The sequence below is a fragment of the Pleurodeles waltl genome, chromosome 4_2, assembly GCF_031143425.1.
Source record: "Pleurodeles waltl isolate 20211129_DDA chromosome 4_2, aPleWal1.hap1.20221129, whole genome shotgun sequence".
Lineage (NCBI taxonomy): Eukaryota > Metazoa > Chordata > Amphibia > Caudata > Salamandridae > Pleurodeles > Pleurodeles waltl.
In genome coordinates this window covers 458,530,348-458,550,797 of record NC_090443.1, presented here as the reverse complement: position 1 = coordinate 458,550,797, position 20,450 = coordinate 458,530,348, and the positions used below count along the sequence as shown (strand labels likewise).

The following is a 20,450-nucleotide window of genomic DNA, read 5'->3' as shown; positions in this document are numbered from 1 at the left end:
GTCAATCAGAGCTTAGGCACGGTCATTCTGGGATGATATTTTGCTGGTCACACAGCATCCTGTGTGACTTTTGTAAGCCCCCTTTTTCTCAGTCAGAAGGGAATGGGAGTCTTTTCTCATCTTGAGACTGTTGCAGGGGCAAGCCAACAAGCCCTTTTAGGTTCTAGGGGGAGCCGAGGTTGTAGAGACAGAGTCAGTCCTTCCGCACTGCAGAGGCAGCAGGCCAACACAACAGAGCACAGGGCAAAGTGGCAGTCCCTCCTAGCAGCATTGCAAGTAGTATGCAGCAGGCCAGCACAGTACAGCCAACTGGCTAAGTGGTAGTCCTTCCTGGCAGCATAGCTCCTCTTGTTTGTAGATCCTCAAAGTGAACTAGTTTGGTGGGGTTTAGGGTCCAGTACTTATATCCAAAAAGGTCTTTGATGTAGGGGAAACTTCAAAGGAGTTCTCTGAAGTGCTGCACAAGGGTCCCTTTCATGCTGTCTGCCAGGCTGTCCATGGGGGGAGGAGGCTTTTTGTGAAGACAAGACACCACATATTGAAGTGTAAGTGTGAATCCCTCCTCTTACCTCTGCCCAGGAAGTCCCATCAGTGTGCAGATGAATGCAGATGCAGCTGAGTGCCCTGTCTTTGTGGCTGTCTATAGGGAATTTGCAAATTGTAGCTGTGACCCAGCCCAAACCAGACATGTATTCAGAGACAGGCTAAGGCACCAAAAGGCTAAAGTAAGAAAATGCCAACTTTCTAAACGTGGCATTTTCACTCTTATAAGTTGTGGTTGTAAATCGCGAGTCCAGAGACACCAAAATTCATAGTTCTATCTCTTCACAATTGGAAATTACACTTAAAGCTAAGGCACTCCCAATGTTAACATATGGCAGGGACAGGCCTTGCAGCACTGAAAAACAAATTTAGGAGTTTTTCAATACCTGGACATGTTAAACAGAAAAAGGAAATTTCCAACTTTTTAAATACAATGGACCCAATCCTTGGGGCTAACCAGGGCCTATCTTAGGTGTGACTTATATGTTATAAAAAGGAAGGTTTGGGTCTGGCAAGTCGGTACGCTTACCAGGTCGAAATGGCAGTCTAAAACTGCACCCACAGGCTCTGCAGTGGTAGGCCTGAGACATGTTTGAAAGGCTTCTGTAGTGGGTGGTGCAATAGGTGCTGCAGGCCCATGAGTAACAAATAATTTACAGGCCCTGGGCATACATAATGCACTTAAGTAGGGACTTACAAGCAAATAAATGTGTCAATGTTTTAGAGTACAGAGCACCTGCACTTTAGCACTGGTAAGCAGTGGTTAAGTAAACAGAATCCTAAAAGCCAGCAAAAATTATTCAGAAAAACAGGAGGTCAGAGGGCAGACATTTAGGGGAAACCACACCAAGGATGCCAGGTCCAACACACATCATATGACAAATTAATTGTTTGGCAGTACACACCAAACACAGAGACATCAGAAGTCGCTTGTGTAAGAGAGAACAGAAATGAGTGTCATAGAATATTTTGGGGATTTCATTCTGAACTGCCCCCTCTAAATCCAGCATTTTTAAAAGATAAAACCTGTCCAGAGATCAAGCATGATAACTATTCAAGTGGTATTTGAATTGCAATTCCTTTCCAACCTCCTGGAGTAAGCCTTCATTGCTGCTATTTAAACATTTCAGTGTCAAGTTTAGAAAAATAACAAACTCTGGTACCAAATGGGATTCATTCACCATAAGCTTTTAAACATCAGTGAAATCAACCAAGCATACTACCCAGTTACACCCTACTGCCACAAGAACTGGTCCAGGTACATTTTAGCTGTAAAACTATAATACTTGACATGTATCAACCCTTGCCAGTTCATTTAATATGATGGAAATAAATACAGTATTTTAAAGTCACCAGGGCTCACAACAGAGTGACATTTCCTTGGGAAGGCAAGCCCCTGGACCTTGCCATCAGAATCACTACAACATCAATTGTGTTCTAGTGGACTAGTTGGAAACATAGAAATAGGCAACAAGTTTTTTTAAACTCACCCTCCCATTTTGCTAAATTGTGTACTATTAGACAATCACTTTTTGAACTTATTCTTTAGCTCCTTTTCCTTGGCAGGGCGGGAGTATTTAGACTTGTTGAAAAAAACTGATATTAAGCATGTAGTTAAATAATGGACTTGATATTACATGGGCCAGTGGTGCAGTGCCCAGTCTCATTGTATATTCACCAAAATGCCACCTGGACCTTGCCATCAGAATCACTACAACATCAATTGTGTTCTAGTGGACTAGTTAGAAACATAGAACTAGGAGACACGTTTTTTAAACTCACTCTCCCATTTTGCCAAATTGTGTACTACTGGACAATCACATTTTGAACTTATTCCTTAGCTCTCTTTTCTTGGCAAGTCGGGAGTACTTAGACTCATTGAAAAAACTGATTGTAAGCATATGGTTAAATAATGGACTGGGAATTACACAGGGCAGTGGTGAAGTGCCCAGTTTCACTGTATATTCACCAAAATGCAATATGGGGGTAACTGTATAGCCTTTGCTACTTACACCAGTGACACCTGGCAATAGCATCTATTCCAATGTTGTAACAGTGTGCCAAAGAAAAATAAACTAGAGAGAACTATCATGGTTCCAGATATAGTTTCATATGGGAATTGAGAGAGAATGCTTGGCTGCTAATCAAGTAGACAGCCCAGATAACTGAATGTGAGAGAGGCAAAGAGAGCCATATAGAGCATAACAGTGCTTAAAGGGGAAGTTATGTCATTCTTCTGGCATTATTAGCTCATGGCTGAGGACTTTCTGCTGGAGACATATATTTTCCAAAACATTTCATACACTTAGACTGGGCTTGGATCAGCCCCTTGCTCATGATTGGATATCTTTGTTTTCTATCCTCACTTCCCAGTGCCTGTATCAATAATTGTCCCCATTCTGATATCTTGTGTTTACCTGTTGTCCCAAAACCTCACCAAAACTATGTAATCACTCCAAGAGCAGAGGGACATACTCCCGGAGGAGTCTTATATACCATAATGCCTCATTCATGCATAGAGAGAACAGGTGGGATACATCTTCAATGGAAATTCCCAATTTTGCCATTTTGGAAGGAAGTTTTATCGCTGGGGGTCCCACAGCCAGGGTGTAGAGGAGTGGGGAGGTGGGGTCAGCCCTGTTGCGTTGCCTGTTGAAGTGTACAGCTTTAAAACAGTATTTTGCCTATCCGAACCCTGACTGGAAGCTCCTCATACAGTAATTTTACCCATTTGTGAAATGACTGGCCAAACCCCATGTGGCACAGGATTTACCACAGATACTGCTAGCTGAGGTTATCAAATGCCTTTTCCGGGTCTATGGCTACTAAGGCCTTGTCTTCTTGTCTACCATGAACAGAGGATATTCATTATGCCCGGGGACAAACCCAAACTGGTCATCCGATATTAGCGTTCTAATTATCCAACCTAGTCTGATTGTAATGCTTTACATGGGATCTTCATGTCATAATTGATAATGGTGATAGGGTGGTAGGCAGGAGGGTCTAAGAGATCCCCCCTGGGTTTTAGAAGCATGTGCACAATACCCTCCTGCATTGTGGAGGGCAGAGTCCCTCCCTCTCGGGCCTCCCTCACTGTTTCTCACAGCTTCGTCATAAGGTGAGGGGAAAAGGTTTGATATAGCTCTATATGGAACCCATCAATCCTGGGTGTTTTAGATCTTGGCAATGCTCTCAAGGCTTCTTTAAGTTCTCCCACTGACATATCATTCTCTAATTCTTTCTGGAGGGAGTCAGTGAGCTTTGGTGTATGTATAGAGTCCAAATAATTCAAATAGTAGTTGGGTGGCACCAGCGTATGCCTACTGTAAATGTTTGTATATGCTCAGATAATGTGTCATTAATTATCACCCTCTCGATGGAGGTATTGCCTGTTGTCTCACAGAGTGTACATTTTTGATGGCTTATATACGGAATTTCATGGATGCTTGCCTTTGCCTATCCATTGAACTATCTTTTGGTAGGATGTACATATCAGGACCTGGGAAAGCGGTTTATGGTTTATTCTTCTGGTAGAGCTACAGAATCCAACACAGGAATCATTCTATAGGTGTGGTAATGCTATCTTTGTCACACAATCCACCAGGTATTCTGAGACTTTTTAGGTTGAACTATGTAAATAGATGTTTAAAAAGTGTTTTTTTCTCTTATTTGAATGTTTACACATAATAAACATTGTGTAATGTGAGACAATGTATTTTATAAAAGCACTATATAAATAATCTAAAAAATCTAATTGTTGTCTATATTTTTCTTTCAGGTGTGGTACATGGATGGGTATTACAAAGGCCGCAGGGTCCTAGAATACCGGACGCTGAATGACTTTATGAAGGGTCAGAACTTTGTCCAGCATCTCCTCCCTCACCCTTGGGCTGGCACAGGTCATGTGGTCTATAATGGCTCCCTCTACTACAACAAGTACCAGAGCAACATTGTGGTGAAGTACCACTTCCGCTCCCGCAGCGTGGCAGTGCAGCGCAGCCTCAACACTGCTGGCTACAACAATACTTTTCCCTACTCCTGGGGTGGGTTTTCCGACATCGACTTCATGGTGGATGAGAATGGCCTCTGGGCTGTCTACACCACCAACCAAAATGCAGGCAACATCGTGGTCAGCAAAATGGATCCATTGACCCTAGAGATCCTGAAGACCTGGGACACAGGATATCCCAAGCGCAGTGCTGGGGAGTCCTTCATGATCTGCGGCACCTTGTACGTGACAAACTCCCACCTGGCTGGCGCCAAGATATATTTCGCCTACTACACAAACACTTCAACCTATGAGTACACTGATATCCCATTCCACAACCAATACTCCCACATATCTATGTTGGACTACAACCCTCGGGAAAGGGTACTTTACACTTGGAATAACGGCCATCAGGTCCTGTATAATGTGACTTTGTTCCACGTCATTAAGACTTCAGGTGAATGATGCAACTGTGCCAGATAGAACTTCTCTTTATCTTTTTTTTTTTACAGTTCATTATTACCATTATTTCTATGAAACATGCCAAGAGAGCCGACATTTTCTTTCCTGTGGTGAGTGCGCATGGATTTTAGTTTCTTTTGTGACAAATAAACAGTATCTTTGACATTTTATTGTGTCTTTGTGTTCTTTTACCTCACCTGTCTTTCCAAAGGCCTTATCACCTGTCATCTCTTCCGAAATTTGCTCTAAGTTTTCACTTCAACCACATCTTCTGGTATTTGATGCTTCTCTTCATGTGTCTTCTTTCTGAGGAAGTGTTACATACTCCCAGATCTCTACTCTTTTTAACACTCACCCAGATATTTGGCGGTCCCTGTCTTCAGGTTATTATCTCATTTTAGAAACATAGATCCAACTGTAAGGAACACCAGGTCCAGGGAGTATGACGTTAGACATTTACATAACAGTGGGAAATAACTAGAGTGGAGAGATAGTCGAGAGTGACTAGATACAGGGGAAGTGGGAGAGGGACATAAGAGCATCAATGTGGTGGTGGAAATATTGGTCTTTAGAGGCCTTTTATGGAATTTGCTCAGTCCAAGTAAAGTATGGTAAATCCATGAAAGTGTTTCCAGCAGCAGTGGTGGGGCAAAGTGTGTGACGCAAATTCAATGGGTCTTATAAAGAAACAGCAAAGACAGTTTTGGATGATATAGCACAATCTATTATCATACTCCAAATGAGCAGAGAGGGCGATCTGGGTTTCACATATTGTGCTAATTTCAATACATATCAGTATTATCACAATCACCATATTTATTAACCTTGCTCCTTCTTGTATCAACTTTGTTTAAAACGTGTAGCTTTTTCTCTGACCTCTCGATAAAAAGGGTTGTTGTTTCAAAATGAGTCCTTCCCTTTTTTTACACTATCTATCCCTTAATTTAAATAAATTGATTTGGGAAAACCTTGAAATATGCTTGTCCAATAGAATGCCCTCATATTTTCCAAGCTCTCTCACCAAACAGGGAGAGAAGAAAATAACACAACCCGGGTTCATTAAGATGAGAGTGGCCATCAACCAGCCACACCGAATTGTAAACTTCTAATAAGCAGTGATGATTTAAATACAGTGAACGTAGTTTGAAATTCAGCAAGGCAGTAAATTGTGTTAAATAGAATAATTTTAGCGAAATGTCACATTGGGAACATAAACATAAAACATAACAAAAAGAGGCTTAGCTTTTGTAGTGTTCTTGTTTGGAATTTATGTAGATTAGTTGGAATGTATGTATTTCATTAGGGATACAATGTTGCATTTGTGTCATTTAATAAATGTTAGAGGAACGACGGTTTGAGGAGGGAGAGAAGTTTGGGAGTGTTTCTACTGTGTTCTGTCTAGTGGCAATAAAGTTACTTTCTACTTTGTTAAAAGTGTAGCATACTTATTACAGCGTTGTTTAAACAACTCAGTGAACGTTATCTTTCTGTTACACCAGAGAACTTATCTTCGCTCTTGGGCTAATGTTTAGGGAAACACATGGCTAAAAAAATAAAGTAATTCAGCTTTATTAGACACACTAAAGTGGACTATTTTCCCGAGGAAGGGATGATCCTAATCACTTTGATATGTTGCATGTTTGAGTGCAGAGAAGGCTCTATACATTTAACTAATACCAATTTACCGCTTTTGAGGAACTTGCCTGATGCCACTACATTTTGTTAGGCTTTATGTTTGCTTTTCTGTCTGGAAAATACTTTTTATGACAATAAACTACTTTAACGAATATTTAAATTAACATTGGTTGTTGAAAAAAAGGATTTCTATTGCCTAAACATATTTTGATCCTTTGGACTCGTCAGCTACTTTTTTTCAACAACATCAAACATATGGAAGATTGCTGAAGAAAGTTTCAATGTGTTCTCTTAGATTTTAAAATTGAGGTAAATACAGAGTAATGACATTAGATATGTGATTTGTCCACTATGTAGTATACTCACCGAGAAATAACCTCTTTTCAGGACTCCCAGGCTCTGTAGAGACATGTCTTAGTAGTGTAGTATCATTGATAACTGTTGCTCAGGTTACCAACCACCTTATAAGGACAGGGTGGAAATTAGAGATCTGCCGACACATGCAGATTTCATCATTCTCACTCGGCCTTCAACTGCTTTTGCTCGCTCCATCGAAATTAAGAGACTACTTATAATGACAGCCATGGTGGGGAATTAGGAAAACTTGAAAGTAGCAGCCAGACCAACAAGGGGACAGATGAAGGGTAACCAGTTACCTCACAGAGGGTTGCAGTAAGTGCAGGCACCTCCAGAAACAGTGTAGTTGCACAAGTGCACCCTTCCACTGAGAATGGTTGTCATCCCATAGGACTAAGGGGCAAGCACACAAAAAGTGATGACCAGCTAATGGCACAGAATTCTCGTAAAAACAAAAGGTGCAGTAAAACAGTAAAAAAAAATCGTCCCAATTCCCTAACTGGGTTTCAATTTGTAGCAAAGTGCCAGTAACAATAGCATTTTTTTGATGAAAAGAAATGAAGAAAGACTACTGACATAAGCAATTGAAAGAAAGATGAATAAGTCACCAGAAAACGATGCCATGAGTTTTTAATCACCATTTAACCCCTTCGCTGCCAGGCCTTTCCCCCCTCAGGTGCCAGGCCTTTTTTTGGATAGTTGGGGCAGTTCATGCTTAGGCCCTCATAACTTTTTGTCCACATAAGCCAACTACACCAAATTTGTGTCCTTTTTTTCCAACATCCTAGGGATTCTAGAGGTACCCATAGTTTGTGGGCTCCCCTGGAGGAGATCAAGAAATTAACCAAAATACAGTGAAAATGGGAAAAAAGGGTTGGCAAAGAAAGCTTGTGTTTTTTTTCCCTGAAAACGACATCAACAAAGGGTTTATGGTGCTAAAATCACCATATTCCCAGCTTTCAGGAACAGGTAGACTTGAATCAGAAAACCACATTTTCCAACACAATTTTGGCATTTTACTGGGACATACCCCATTTTTACTTCTTTTGTGTGCTTTTAGCCTCCTTCCAGTTATTGCGAGAAATGGGTGTGAAGCCAATTGCTGGGTCCCAGATAGCTAAACATTTCTGAAAAGTAGACAAAATTAATTTGTGTAGATCCTACAAGGTTTCCCTACAGAAAATACCAGCAGAAATAAAAACAAATATTGAAATTGAGGTGAAAACACAGCCATTTCTCTCTACGTTTTACTCTGAAACTTTTTCCTGCAATGTCAGACTTTTAAAAGCAATATACCGTTATGTCTGTTGGACTCTTCTGGTTGCGGGAATATATAGGGCTTGTAGGTTCATCAAGAACCCTATGCACCCAGAGCCAATAAATGAGCTGCACCTTGCAAAGGGTTTTCATTGTATACCGGGTATACAGCAATTCATTTGGTGAAGTATAAAGAGTGAAAAATAGGTATCAAAGAAACCTTAGTATTTCCACAATGGGCACAAGATAAGGTGTTGAGAAGCAGTGGTTATTTGCACATGTCTGAATTCCGGGGTCCCAATGCTAGCATGTGAATTACAGGGCATTTCCTAAATAGGTGTCTTTTTTACACACTGTCTTACATTTGGAAAGAAAAAATATAGAGAAAGACTAGGGGCAATAACACTTGTTCTTCTATTCTGTGTTCCCCCAAGTCTCCCGATAAAAATGGTACCTCACTTGCTTTGGTAGGCCTAATGTATGTGACAGGAAACGCAACATAGACACATCACATTTTTACATTTAAATCTGACGTGTTTTTTGGAAAGTGCCTAGCTGTGGATTTTGGCCTTTAGCTCAGCCGGAACCTAGGGAAACATAACAAACCTGTTCATTTTTAAAAACTAGACACCTAGGGGAATCCAGGATGGGGTGACTTATGGGCCTCTCACCAGGTTCAGTTACCCAGAATCCTTTACAAACCTCCAAATTTGGAAAAAAACACTTTTTCCTCACATTTCGGTGACAGAAAGTTCTGGAATCTGAGAGAAGCCACAAATTTCCTTCCACCCAACATTTCCCCAAGTCTCCGATAAAAATGGTACTTCACTTCTGTGGGTAGACCCAGTGCCCACGATAGGAAATGCCCCAAAACACATGAACACATCACATTTTCTCAAAGAAAACTGACCTGTTTTTTGCAAAGTGCCTAGCTGTGGATTTCGGCCTCTAGCTCAGCCAGCACTTAGGGAAACCTACCAAACCTGTGCGTTTTTTAAAACTAGACACCAAGGGGAATCCAAGATAGGGTGACTTGTGGCGCTCTCACCAGGTTGTGTTACCCAGAATCCTTTGCAAACCTCAAATTTAGCAAAAAAAATAGCTTTTCCTCACATTTCGGTGATAGAAAGTTCTGGAATCTGAGAGGAGCCACAAATTTCCTTCCACCTAGCATTCCCCCAAGTCTCCCAATAAAAATGGTACTTTACTTGTGTCGGTAGGCCTTGTGCCAGTGACAGGATATGCCCCAAAACACAACATGCACACATCACATTTTCCCAAAGAAAACTGACCATTTTTTTGCAAAGTGCAGAGCAGAGGATTTTGGCCTCTAGCTCATCCGGCACCTAGGAAAACCTAGCAAACCTGGACATTTCTAAAAATCTATACACCTAGGGAAACCCAGGATGGGTTAACTTGTGCCGCTCTCACCAGGTTCTGTTACCCAGAATCCTTACCAAACCTCAAAATTTGGCAAAACTAATATTTTTTCCTCACATTTCGGTGATAGAAAGTTCTGGAATCTGAGGGGAGCCACAAATTTCTTTCTACACAGCATTCCCCTACATGTCCCCAAAAAAATGTCACATCATTTGTGTAGGTAGGCCTAGTGCCCGCGACAGGAAATGCTCCAAAACACTACGTGGACACATCAAAATTATCAACTACAATACTACCTGTTTTTGCAAGGGGGGCACTTGCGTTTTTGGTCCTGGGCTCAGGAGCCATCTAGGGAAACCTACCAAACCCAGACATTTTTAAAAACTAGACACCCGAGGGATTCCAGGGAGGTGTGACTTGCGTGGATCCCCCAATGTTTTCGCACCCAGAATCCTCAGCAAACCTCAAATTTAGCTAAAAAATCACATTTTCCCACACTTCTGTGTGGGATCACCACACCGGCACAAATTTCCTACCAAATGATACCTCACTTGTGTAGGGGGCCATGTGCCTGTGACAGGGAAGAGCCAAAAACATGTCTAAATTGAGGGGGAATCAAAGCGGGTCCAAAAGGGCAGTTTGAAAAAAAACATTTTTAAGTTGACAAGTGAGGCAGAACTTTTATCGGTATAGATGTAACAATGCTGGGTGGTAGGAATTTTGTGGATTCCTGCAGATTCCAGAAGGTTCCATCACAAACAAGTGGGGAAAATGAGTAATTTCAAACAAAGTTGGAGATTTTCAGGGCATTGTGGGTAAGAAAATGGTGTGGGGTGCATGTGAAGCACAGATGTGTCTAGGTCTCATAGATTTTTTATACATGGCAGCGTTCCAAAGTCCAAAAAGTGCAGTCCTCACCATTCCAAGTGGGACAATTTTGAGAGTTAGACAAGTTCTCATGGCCCAAAAGTAAAACCAAAACCCAAAATAATCAAAGGTCCTTGTGCTTGTCACTGGGATAAGATCTTTTAGTGTTGGGGGGAGAGCTGAAAGACTGTTACCACCTTTAGTTGGGGTGGGGGCATAACCATACCCATACTGGTTGGTAGCCATCATCCCACTATTTTCTTTTATTTCCTGACATCTAGTAGGCTTTCTGACCCCCCGGGGAGTGGATTGGATATAATTGCCCCATCTGCCCACCGGTGGGCAGAACAACTTTGTCTCCATTTATTTATTTTGAAAAAAGTTCTTTCCTGGTGAGCTTTCTACCCCTTACACAAATAGGCCGAGCTGCCCCAAGGGGGGCAGAAATGGCCAACAGTAATGTGCCCCCAAGGGGAGTAACCCTTGCCCAAGGGTCTGCCACCCAAATAAAACACATGCACACACAAATACACACACACACCAATCCCTGGTGCCTAAGTGGTTTCAGCCCCCCCGGAGACGGAGGGGTCGCTCCCCATCTGTAAAAAATAAAAAATAAAAAATAAATCCCGGGTGCCTAGTGGTTTCTGCCCCCCAGAGGAGCGACCCTTGCCTAAGGGGTCACTCCTGTTGCATGAAACTGACATAAAAAAAATCCTTGGTGTCTAGTGGGTTCTGCCCTCCTTGGGGGCAGATTGGCCTTATAAAAATAGGCCAATCTGCTCCCAAAGGGGGCAGAAATGCCCTAAAAAGAGTTTGCCCCCCCAGGGGAGTGACCCTTGCCTAAGGGGTCACCCCTCACCACTAAAAAAATTGAAAACAAAATTAGCCCTGGTGCCTAGTGGCTTCTGCCCCTCCCCCCAACCGGGGTCAGATTGGCCTAATTAAAATAGTCTGATCTTCCCCTGGGGGGGGGGACAGAAAAGGCCTCCTAAATAATTGTCCCCCAGTGCAGTTACCGTGACTAGATTTGTTGCAATCAGTCACATTAAGCAGAATCCGGATTATCTTTTCATGTTAATATACCTATGAGTTAGCAGTTTGGGCATAAACTAACTGAGCAGTTGCCACATGTCATTAGATTACTGGGAGCTCCCAGGATGAAGCCACTGTCATGGAAGAGTTCTGTTCAGGCATGTGCACACCAACTACATTATCAGTCTCTAGTGTTTTTCTTTCTCTGAAAACAAATCATGATTTTCAGAAATGTATTGGCTGATAGAATATAGCAAATTGTAAGGATTTTTTTACTACATTTTTCAGAGACATAAATGAGGAGAAAATTATCAGTCTAGTGTCACTAGTGTCTCATGTCTTGGGGGTAATAATACGATCCCTCTGAGGAAAAATTGGGCATTTTTAGGTGCTGTCTTGGCAAGGCCCTAGAAGTAAATCTTTACAGAAGCTATTCATATTGTGCTTCAAATTCAATATAGTAGTCGTACCATATTTTAATGATTTGTTCTTTGCTACATTTTTCAGAGACACGAATGTGGAGACATTTATCGATCTAGTGTCACTAGTGTCACATGTCTTGGGAGTGGTAATATGATCTCTCTAAGGAAAAAGTAGGCATGCTTAGGTGCTCTCTTGACAAGGCCCTGAGGGTAAAGTCTTTACAGAAACTATCCACACTGTGCTTTAGATTCAATGAAGTAGTAATTCTTAATACTACAATTTCTACTCAACGTAAGATATTGACCAAAGGATAAGTTGTCCCTAATGCACGTGGATAATACCCACCATATAGTAGAAGACAGTTATGTTAGGTTTGTGGTACAAAATAGTGAATGTGGCCTTTCCGTCTGGCTTAATCATTACCTCCCACTATTGAATCTAGGCATTACTATTTTTTAAGTGAATAGTTGGTGGGGGTTACATCTATTTGGCCACTGTACAAACTAGAGTAATTGGAGTTTGGAAACGTTCCAAATTACAAACACATCATCAATGTGATGCTGCCATTGACAAAGATCCTCATTGAATGTTTTATTTTTTATTGAAGATGTACAGTTGTTTAAAGTTATCTTCATAAAAGGCTTGCTCTCCATAGTGTCACCCTCCAGTGCAATTAAAAGTGTCAGAAGGAGAGACATTTTAATACAAACAACTGTTAATTTGGTGGGGGCTTGAGTAGGTCTGGGTCTTGTATCTAATGTGTTTTTAATCATGCTTAGTGCCTCTAGTTAGGGGAATTTGTATACAAATACTGGATATCAACCATAGCAAGACAATTGTTTTTAGATTCAAAAGGCAGTTCTTCTCTTTTATTTATTAAAACAGTGATATTTCAGACGTATTTCTTAGAATACTTTAAGAGGGTCTGAGAAGGAAATCGGAATATTTGCCAGTGGAATCCAAAGCAGAAAAACAGACTGCAATAGCATTCCCTCCGAAAGCACATATGAGATTTTTATGGATGTTTTTAATGTGTAGTTAATGGGGTGCATGGAGATTAGATTCATCCAGGAATTTATGTTTTTTTTTGTATTTTTTTTATTGAGCGATCCCTAAGCAAGTCCATCAGCAGTAGCAACATCTATTTGATGATGTACATCAGATAGAGGATTCGTTATCAGATTTATAATGTTCAGAGTTGGCAACTTGGGTAAGGATTTCTACTTCGTAGTCTAATTTATCTTTTATGACAGAAATGCCTTTTTATGCAAGTTTTAAGGCAATGCCTCTATTCTGACTGATGCAATTCAGGACTTTCTTTTCAGCCTTTTAAAAATGTAAATGGGCATATTTTTGTTTTTTCATCATTTCAATCTTGTTGGTAACAAAATTCAAAAATATGCAAATTATTGAGGATTGCAGATACTAGAAGGTTAATGGAAGATGGATTAAGCAGCCCAGCTGTGTCTGCCATCGCCTTCCAGGCTGACTCTGTATCTGCTGACGCTGTGGTTGATGCACCCACCTGCCCTTTCCGAAGATCAGTGCGAAGACTAGCACACGAACGCAAACTGCCATGCTCGTTCCTGCCCAACCACTGGGAGTTGTGTCGGAACTGTATTGCACTAAGTCCCAGTGTTGTGCTACGCCTAGTTGTACTTTATTATTGAATTAAGAAGTTAGAAGTCCCTTGCATCCTGTGTGTTTTGTTGCAGCGGGGAAAGGTTGAGTGGACCAAAGGCCTATTTGGGTTTTTTGGCCTTCGAGTTGTGACAAAAAAGCAAGCAGTGGGGCGGCAGTGGGGGAAACCATGTTAGCCCCACAAGGAGCGACATGGAGCATGGGAAGGGCTGTGCCCATAAGTCCGTGTGGCTGGCATGCCGTCTGTTGTGCTGGAAGTACAACAGAGAGGAATAATCAAGGGCAGCAGTTTTCTCTAGGGAATTTGAGGAGACCACGAAAACTGAACTTATTGGGTGGAGGTGGAAGCAGGCTTGGGATAGGTCTGAGGCACAGGTTGTGGTGCAGCACTCTACTACAGCTTGATAACAGAGGTAAGTGGCTAAGGGTGTGCACTGTATCTGGTGGTGTCCAGGTGGAATTACAGGCACCATTAGAAAGTGGAGAGCTACTTTTGCACTGTTGTCGAGCCGGCCAGGATAAAGGAAGAAGATCAAGAGGTGGACCCAGAGGAAATATTAAGAACAAAGAGTAGGGGACAAAGGAAGCAATCTCTACCGTCATTTAATCAGCAAGATATAACAAGTCAGAATGAATTGGTATTATAACCAAAACTTTCCTCATCACCCCAGCTTTTCCCTCCCCTCGAGAATAGAGGTCTACAAGTGGAGGAGGAGGAGGTGAGGATAGACATTGAGAACTGTAGCCAGGAATCTAGTATAAATAATGAGGTCAGAAGGAACAGGGGAAGAGAGTGGAGCAGTTCCTGGATGTGGAAAATCATGTTAATGAACGAACAGTGCAAAACTCTACCTTAAATTTAGAGATCTCAGCATTGGCTTCTATGATGGACATTATCATGATACTGCAAAAAAACTTGCAGGGCTTGTTGGAGGTATCCATGAGGAACATTAACATATTAAAACCTCAAAAAGATAAGCTGCACAATATTATGGGTGAATTAAAACAAGTTAAAGAACTTATGTCATCTATTGTAAGACCAGTAGATGGAATTACACAAACAACAGAAACTCCAGTCCAGCAGAAGGAAAAAATGGAACTTCAGGATTGAGCAATTTACAAAATGTGTATATATCTAGATACCCAATGCTCATAAAACAATGTGGGGGATCTACAAGATATAGTCTATATTAACTCTGAAATAGGAAAGTGAGGAGAGGGTCAGGGAAGGTTAAAAATGAGAAGCGGCAAAAGCAGAAGAAGAAGGTCATAGGGATAACTGGTGGGCAGAAAAAACTGTTAAAGAAGAAAAAAGGTGATTCTTCCAGTAAAGATATATACCACTAAGAACTGTAAGAAGGTAGAATATCTGGAAGGAGAGCAATTGGGAACCCACAGTAGAACAGGGAGAAAAGTCAGCAATCTAAAACTAAGAGGGAGAACAGTAGTAGTAAACAGGTGACTGGGGAAAAAGGAAATAGTGACCCCAAGAGACAAATGGTGAAAGGGAAGAAAATGGAAATATTAGGACGTAGTAGTAAGGAAGAACAAATAGTGAGATCTTGGGAAATAGGAGGCAGAGAGGAGTGATCTGTGGTTATATTGGGGAAGAGTGGGAAGAAGGTGAGGAAATTATTGCTCCTAAACAGTCTAAATTACTGTTTTCCCTTTCTAAATGCTCCAGCTTAAAAGCGATAGGATCTAAAGCTCTTAGGCAGGTAGGCTTCATGAAAAATCAAGGGAAATTAGGTTACTAAAGTCCAGTTGTATTCAGGGCTGGTAAAGTCTGCACTTATAAAAGCAGAGAAAGAGGTTTTAAAGGAAGGGATTAGTTTAGTCCCAGAATCATAGATGAAAATTATGAAAAGCCCTTTTTAAGGCACCATGCAGCATTAGGACCCAGGCAGGTCAGGCTGATTGTCCAGAAAGGTAGTCATAAGGAAAAACGTGAAATTACTGTGCCACATTTTAAAACACGAAGATCTGAGAGCAAACTTAATCATGAAAATTTGTATTCAGTCCTTGCTTCACCCGGGTATGATGATGATAGAGTGACATTGATTAGGATGTTGGGTCGTCGCACAATCTTGAGGTATTGACATGGAACATCAATGATTTCAGGAGGATGTCAAGTTTAGAACATTTTTGGAGGATAGTAAACCTCCATGAGACTGTGTGCTTGCAAGAAACATGACTGTGTGACGATACCCACACAATTGATGGGTTTGTTCATTTGAGTAGGCCTGCAAAGACTAGTCAACAGGGCCATCCATCTGGGGGGTTAGTAACATTCATGTCTACAAAAATATTATAAATTAGCAACTAAATGGTTGGTAGCCTGTAGAGTCTACCCTCAGGATTTTCATCCCAGGTATGATTGTTTGGTGGTAGCGAATGTGTATATGCAAGGGCAGAGAGAGGAGTATAGGTCTGAGATGAGAAGACTTAAGGAAGATATTGATTCAATAAGTGAAAAGTATCATAAAGACCTCCTCATTCTGCTGGGAGATTTTAACCATAAACTTAATCCGCAAAGAGCTTATGGATGGTTTAAAGAGCTATTATCTGCATATAAGATAAGTGTTGCCAGCTTCCCAAAAGCCTGCTTGGTGGCACGAGATGTGGCTCTAGGAAAGTCCTTGGGATCAAAGCACTTAGTCTGTCTAAATGGATGAACGGAGGCTGACTGCCCAGCAAATTCTACGTTTAAGATAGGTCAGCACCCTGCCCTATGGACTATGGTTTTATTCACTCATGGAATTGCGATAAAGTTAGTAAGTTCAAGGTGGTGCAAGGGGAGGGAAGCGATCACTTTCCCTTAAAATTTTAGCTGGAGGGAGGTGAAAAAAGCAATGATATACAGTGATCCCGGTTCAAATAGATTACCAGGATGTCTGAAGAGGGTTTGGAAAAACTGGCTAAGTTCCAACAAGATCAAGTGTTAAGTAGTGCCCCCATAAACAGCATTGAATGGTATAAAAATGTAATCAGCAATGTAGTTAATTGTTTGAGGGTTGAACTCAGAAGGAATATAACTAGTGAAAGTAGAAACCAGAGAAGGTCAACTGAAAGACAAGTTGGTTCAGTGAGGAATGCCCGAAATTAAAGGCACAGATAAGAAAAGGGAAAAGAAACTTCAAAAAAAGGAATAACTTTGAGAGCTAATATTATCTTCAGAAGACAAAGAAAATGTATAAGATGCTTATTAGGAAACAGAAAAGAATATATAAGGAGAAATGTTGGGGAGACCTACTGGCAGCAATAGAAAGAAGAAATGTAAAGAAAGTTTGGAAACTCATACAGGAAAGTTCTGGCAAGGTCCAGGGGACTATGAATTGTGTGGTGGAAGAAGATGCCTGGAAAGAATAGTTGGAACAAATGTATGGGAAAAGGATAGAACCTGTAACAAAGGGAATAACCCTCTGGCCCAGTATAGAGAGCAGATTAGGTCCCATTTCTCAGTGAGTAATATTAGACGCCTCATAGCAAGTCTAACATTGACTAGGGCTGATGGCCCTGATAATCTTCCTGCTGTGATAATAAAAACCCGACCAAATTGGTGGGCTGAATTCTTCTCTCATATGTTTGCTGGTATTTTAGACACAGGACAAATCCCAGAAAGTTGGAGAGGAGCTATTATTAGGCCCATTCATAAACGGGGTGATGTACAAGCACCTAAGAATTATAGGGTGATTAATCTTTTGGACGTATGAGAAAAGGTGTATGCAAAAATTGTTTTGGGAAGGCTCAAGGAATAGACTGAAGAAAATCATATTATGCCTCCAGAACATGAGGGGACCCTGACAAAGAAAATACTTATTCAAAACGGGCTGAGGCAGGGGTGTGTATTGGCACCCCTACTGTCTTCCATATTTACAGCAGATCTACCATCAGCTTTGGTGGTGTAGTGTGGTGCCAGTCCAAAAATGGATGTGAAGCGTTTTGCATGCCTTCTGTATGCAGACAATCTTGTATATTAGATCAAACTGAGACAGGTCTGCAAAGGAAGTTGGATGCATTTAGGGAATATTGAAGTCATAAAAAACTGGTGGAAAATATGGAAAAAACTAAAGTGTTGAGTTTTGGTGTAAAAACAACCATGTTTAATTGGTTGTTAAGAGCCACAAAGTTGTAAATAGTGAAGGAATATAAATATTTAGGAATTTGTTTTGAGAAGTCCGTGAATTCGAATACTCATTTGGAGGTGTTAAGTGTAAGGGCTCTCACTTCAGTTAGCGACTTGAAAACATTTACCAAAGACTATGTGGATATGTCACATAGGCCTGTTTTGAAAGCATGTGCAGCCACGATACCACCCCAGTATCAGTATGGAGCTGAATTGTTAGATATATCGTGGAAAAAAGGTATGGGATGCTGAGGAAGGAAAATGTTTAAAATGCTTATTGTCCCTACCTAGGCCTTCAATGGCCCACTCCATAAAAATGTAGACAGGCTTGGTGTCATGGAATATACTGGCTAGATTGTCAGTGAAAAGAATTTGACAATGGGTGAACACTGGGGAGGAGATCAAGGTATCACAATGGTGTAAGAATGAAATTCAGAAAAGTGAACTGATGTGGGCCAACGGGGTTAGAAAAAGTTTAGAGAAAGTTAGTACATATATGAGAGTTAAGTGGTACCCACAGAACTTACATATAGAGGCAGCTAAAAGTGAGCTGAGGATTATGAGTAAGGAATTGTCCCAAAAATATGATCAACTGTATCTGGAGGGGAAATAATCGGTTTCTTTCATGCGCACCTCATGGTAGAATGGAACTTGGTTTCCATATGTAGATATATGACCGAATTGCTGGCTTAGAAGTGAATTGCTATGGTTAAAGATCAGAATAAACCCTTGTTATGCTAATGAGGAAATCCAAATGATGATGATAGATTCTGGGGGGAATTGTACATGTGGCTTAAATACCAAATGTGATATTCTACATAGCTTTTGGACTGTGTAAAGGCCTCGACTCTATGTAAAATGATTTTACGCCCAATTTTTCTAAAGTATGATATTAAACATCGAGTGCAAGCATCTGAACTACTAACTGAAATGCGTTCCCTGGATATAGCATGTGCTATTGGAGGGTTTATGATCGCAGTAAAATATGTTTTTATGTGTATTTAGGTCAGTAGGTTTTATGATGAATATGATGTTATATTTTTAGACTTTTAATCTTAGGATTTTAAATAATGGGTTGTTTTATGTGCGAATTACGAGGGGTTGTAGATTAGAGTTGTTATGTGTACATATGTTATAGGTTTAAGGACAAAAGTCTAAATAAATATTTATTTGATTGATTGTGTCTGCTATTGACTTAAGTCATTCCGACTGAAAAAATATGTTACTCCAAAAAATATAGGGCTAGATGTATCATTAATTGCAATAGTGATTACCAAATTGCGATTTTTTGAGAATCACAATTAAGTAATCATAATTGGAATGTTTTAAAATCTAGGAGTTTCCATAAGGTGATTCACAAGGGCTCGCAAATGGACCTACCTCATTAATATTCATGAGGTAGATCGCAATTTGCGACCCATTGTGAATGGCTACCATCACATGGATGGTGGCCTGCTGGGCTCAGCAGACCACCATGTCAGTGATTGGTTTTAAATGAAGCAATCTTTTTTTTTTTTAATGCAGCACGTTTTCCTTAAAGGATGTGTTTAAAAAAGAAAAATGAAAACAATTTTTTAAGAGTAGGCAGTGGTCTGTGGGACCACTGCCTGCTCTTAAAAAATGTTTTTGCATGCATTCACAAAGGGGAAGGGGTCCTTTGTGGACCCCTTCCCCTTTGTGAATGGGTTAGCACCAATTTGAAATTAGTGTTAACTGCAATTGTTTTGCGACTGCAATCGGGTCACAAAACAATCATACATACCTCTGCGATTCGGTATTAGGAATGGACGCCCTTGACACGCCCCTTCATAGTACCGAAAAAGTATGTAGTCGCAAATCCAATTTGCGATTCGGTAACAACTTACAGAATTGCAAATTGGACTTGATACATACCAAAATGCATGTTTGAGATTGCAAACGGAATTGTTTGATATATCCGGCCCATAGTGATTTCCAGCATTTGTTCAAAGAAGTCAGGTTGACGAGTTGGTGCAAACGATAAACCTTTCCATAATACCCACGTTTTCAGAGTAGATGAATTGCCTTGGGAGAGATTACAAGTGGGAATGATTTTATCAAGACCATGTGGTACATTAGTATCAGTTGCCATTGTAGTGCTGTCTTTAATAAAACCTACCAGTACCAATTTCTCATATCTTTGTTGAGTCCTTTGAAATCCTTAGCAATTAAATCAGCTTCTGCTTAAAAACTGAAAGACCCAGGAGAATGATTCTGTGTGATTTGTAGTGTAGCCTGCTGGGCACTGATGTCAGTGCTTGTGGTGGCTATGGATTCTTGTTAAATGAAGGGCCATATTTATAGGCCCCTAGCGCCACAGGAGCGTCATATTTGTGATGCTCCTGTGGCGCTAAGCACAGCGCCGTATTTACAAAGTGGTGTTAAGCCACTTTTTGTGGCTTAACGCCACCTTGTAAATACGGCCCTTCCCACACAGCACTGTGTGTGGAAGGGGAGTGCAATGGGTGTTGCTGTGGGAGTGCCACAGCAACACCCATTGCCTTTTGATGCTGCCTCAGATTTATGAAATCTCGTAAACCTGAGGCAGTGCCAAAATCTAACGCTACCCCTAGGGGTGGCATTAGCAGGGCGCAATGGTTTTTTTGCTTTTCCTATGCGTGCTGCATTCTGTCACACGCATAGAAAAAGCAAAATGCCAGAAATTATTGTTTATGTGCGGGAAGGTGTCCCTTCCTGCACATAAACAATCATTTCAAA

General features: G+C 40.9%; 1 protein-coding gene across 2 annotated transcripts in view; it reads left to right on the top strand.

Annotated features, from left to right (window-relative positions):
- OLFM2 (olfactomedin 2) overlaps positions 1-5,161 on the top strand; it is a 960,795-nt gene extending 955,634 nt beyond the window's left edge. For both annotated transcript variants that reach the window (XM_069231784.1, XM_069231783.1), the window contains exon 6: positions 4,322-5,161. In XM_069231784.1, the coding sequence (XP_069087885.1) occupies positions 4,322-4,996 (675 nt within the window). In that variant the 3' untranslated portion in view covers positions 4,997-5,161. The remainder of the gene's footprint in view (positions 1-4,321) is intronic.
- The last annotated feature ends 15,289 nt before the right edge of the window (positions 5,162-20,450 follow it).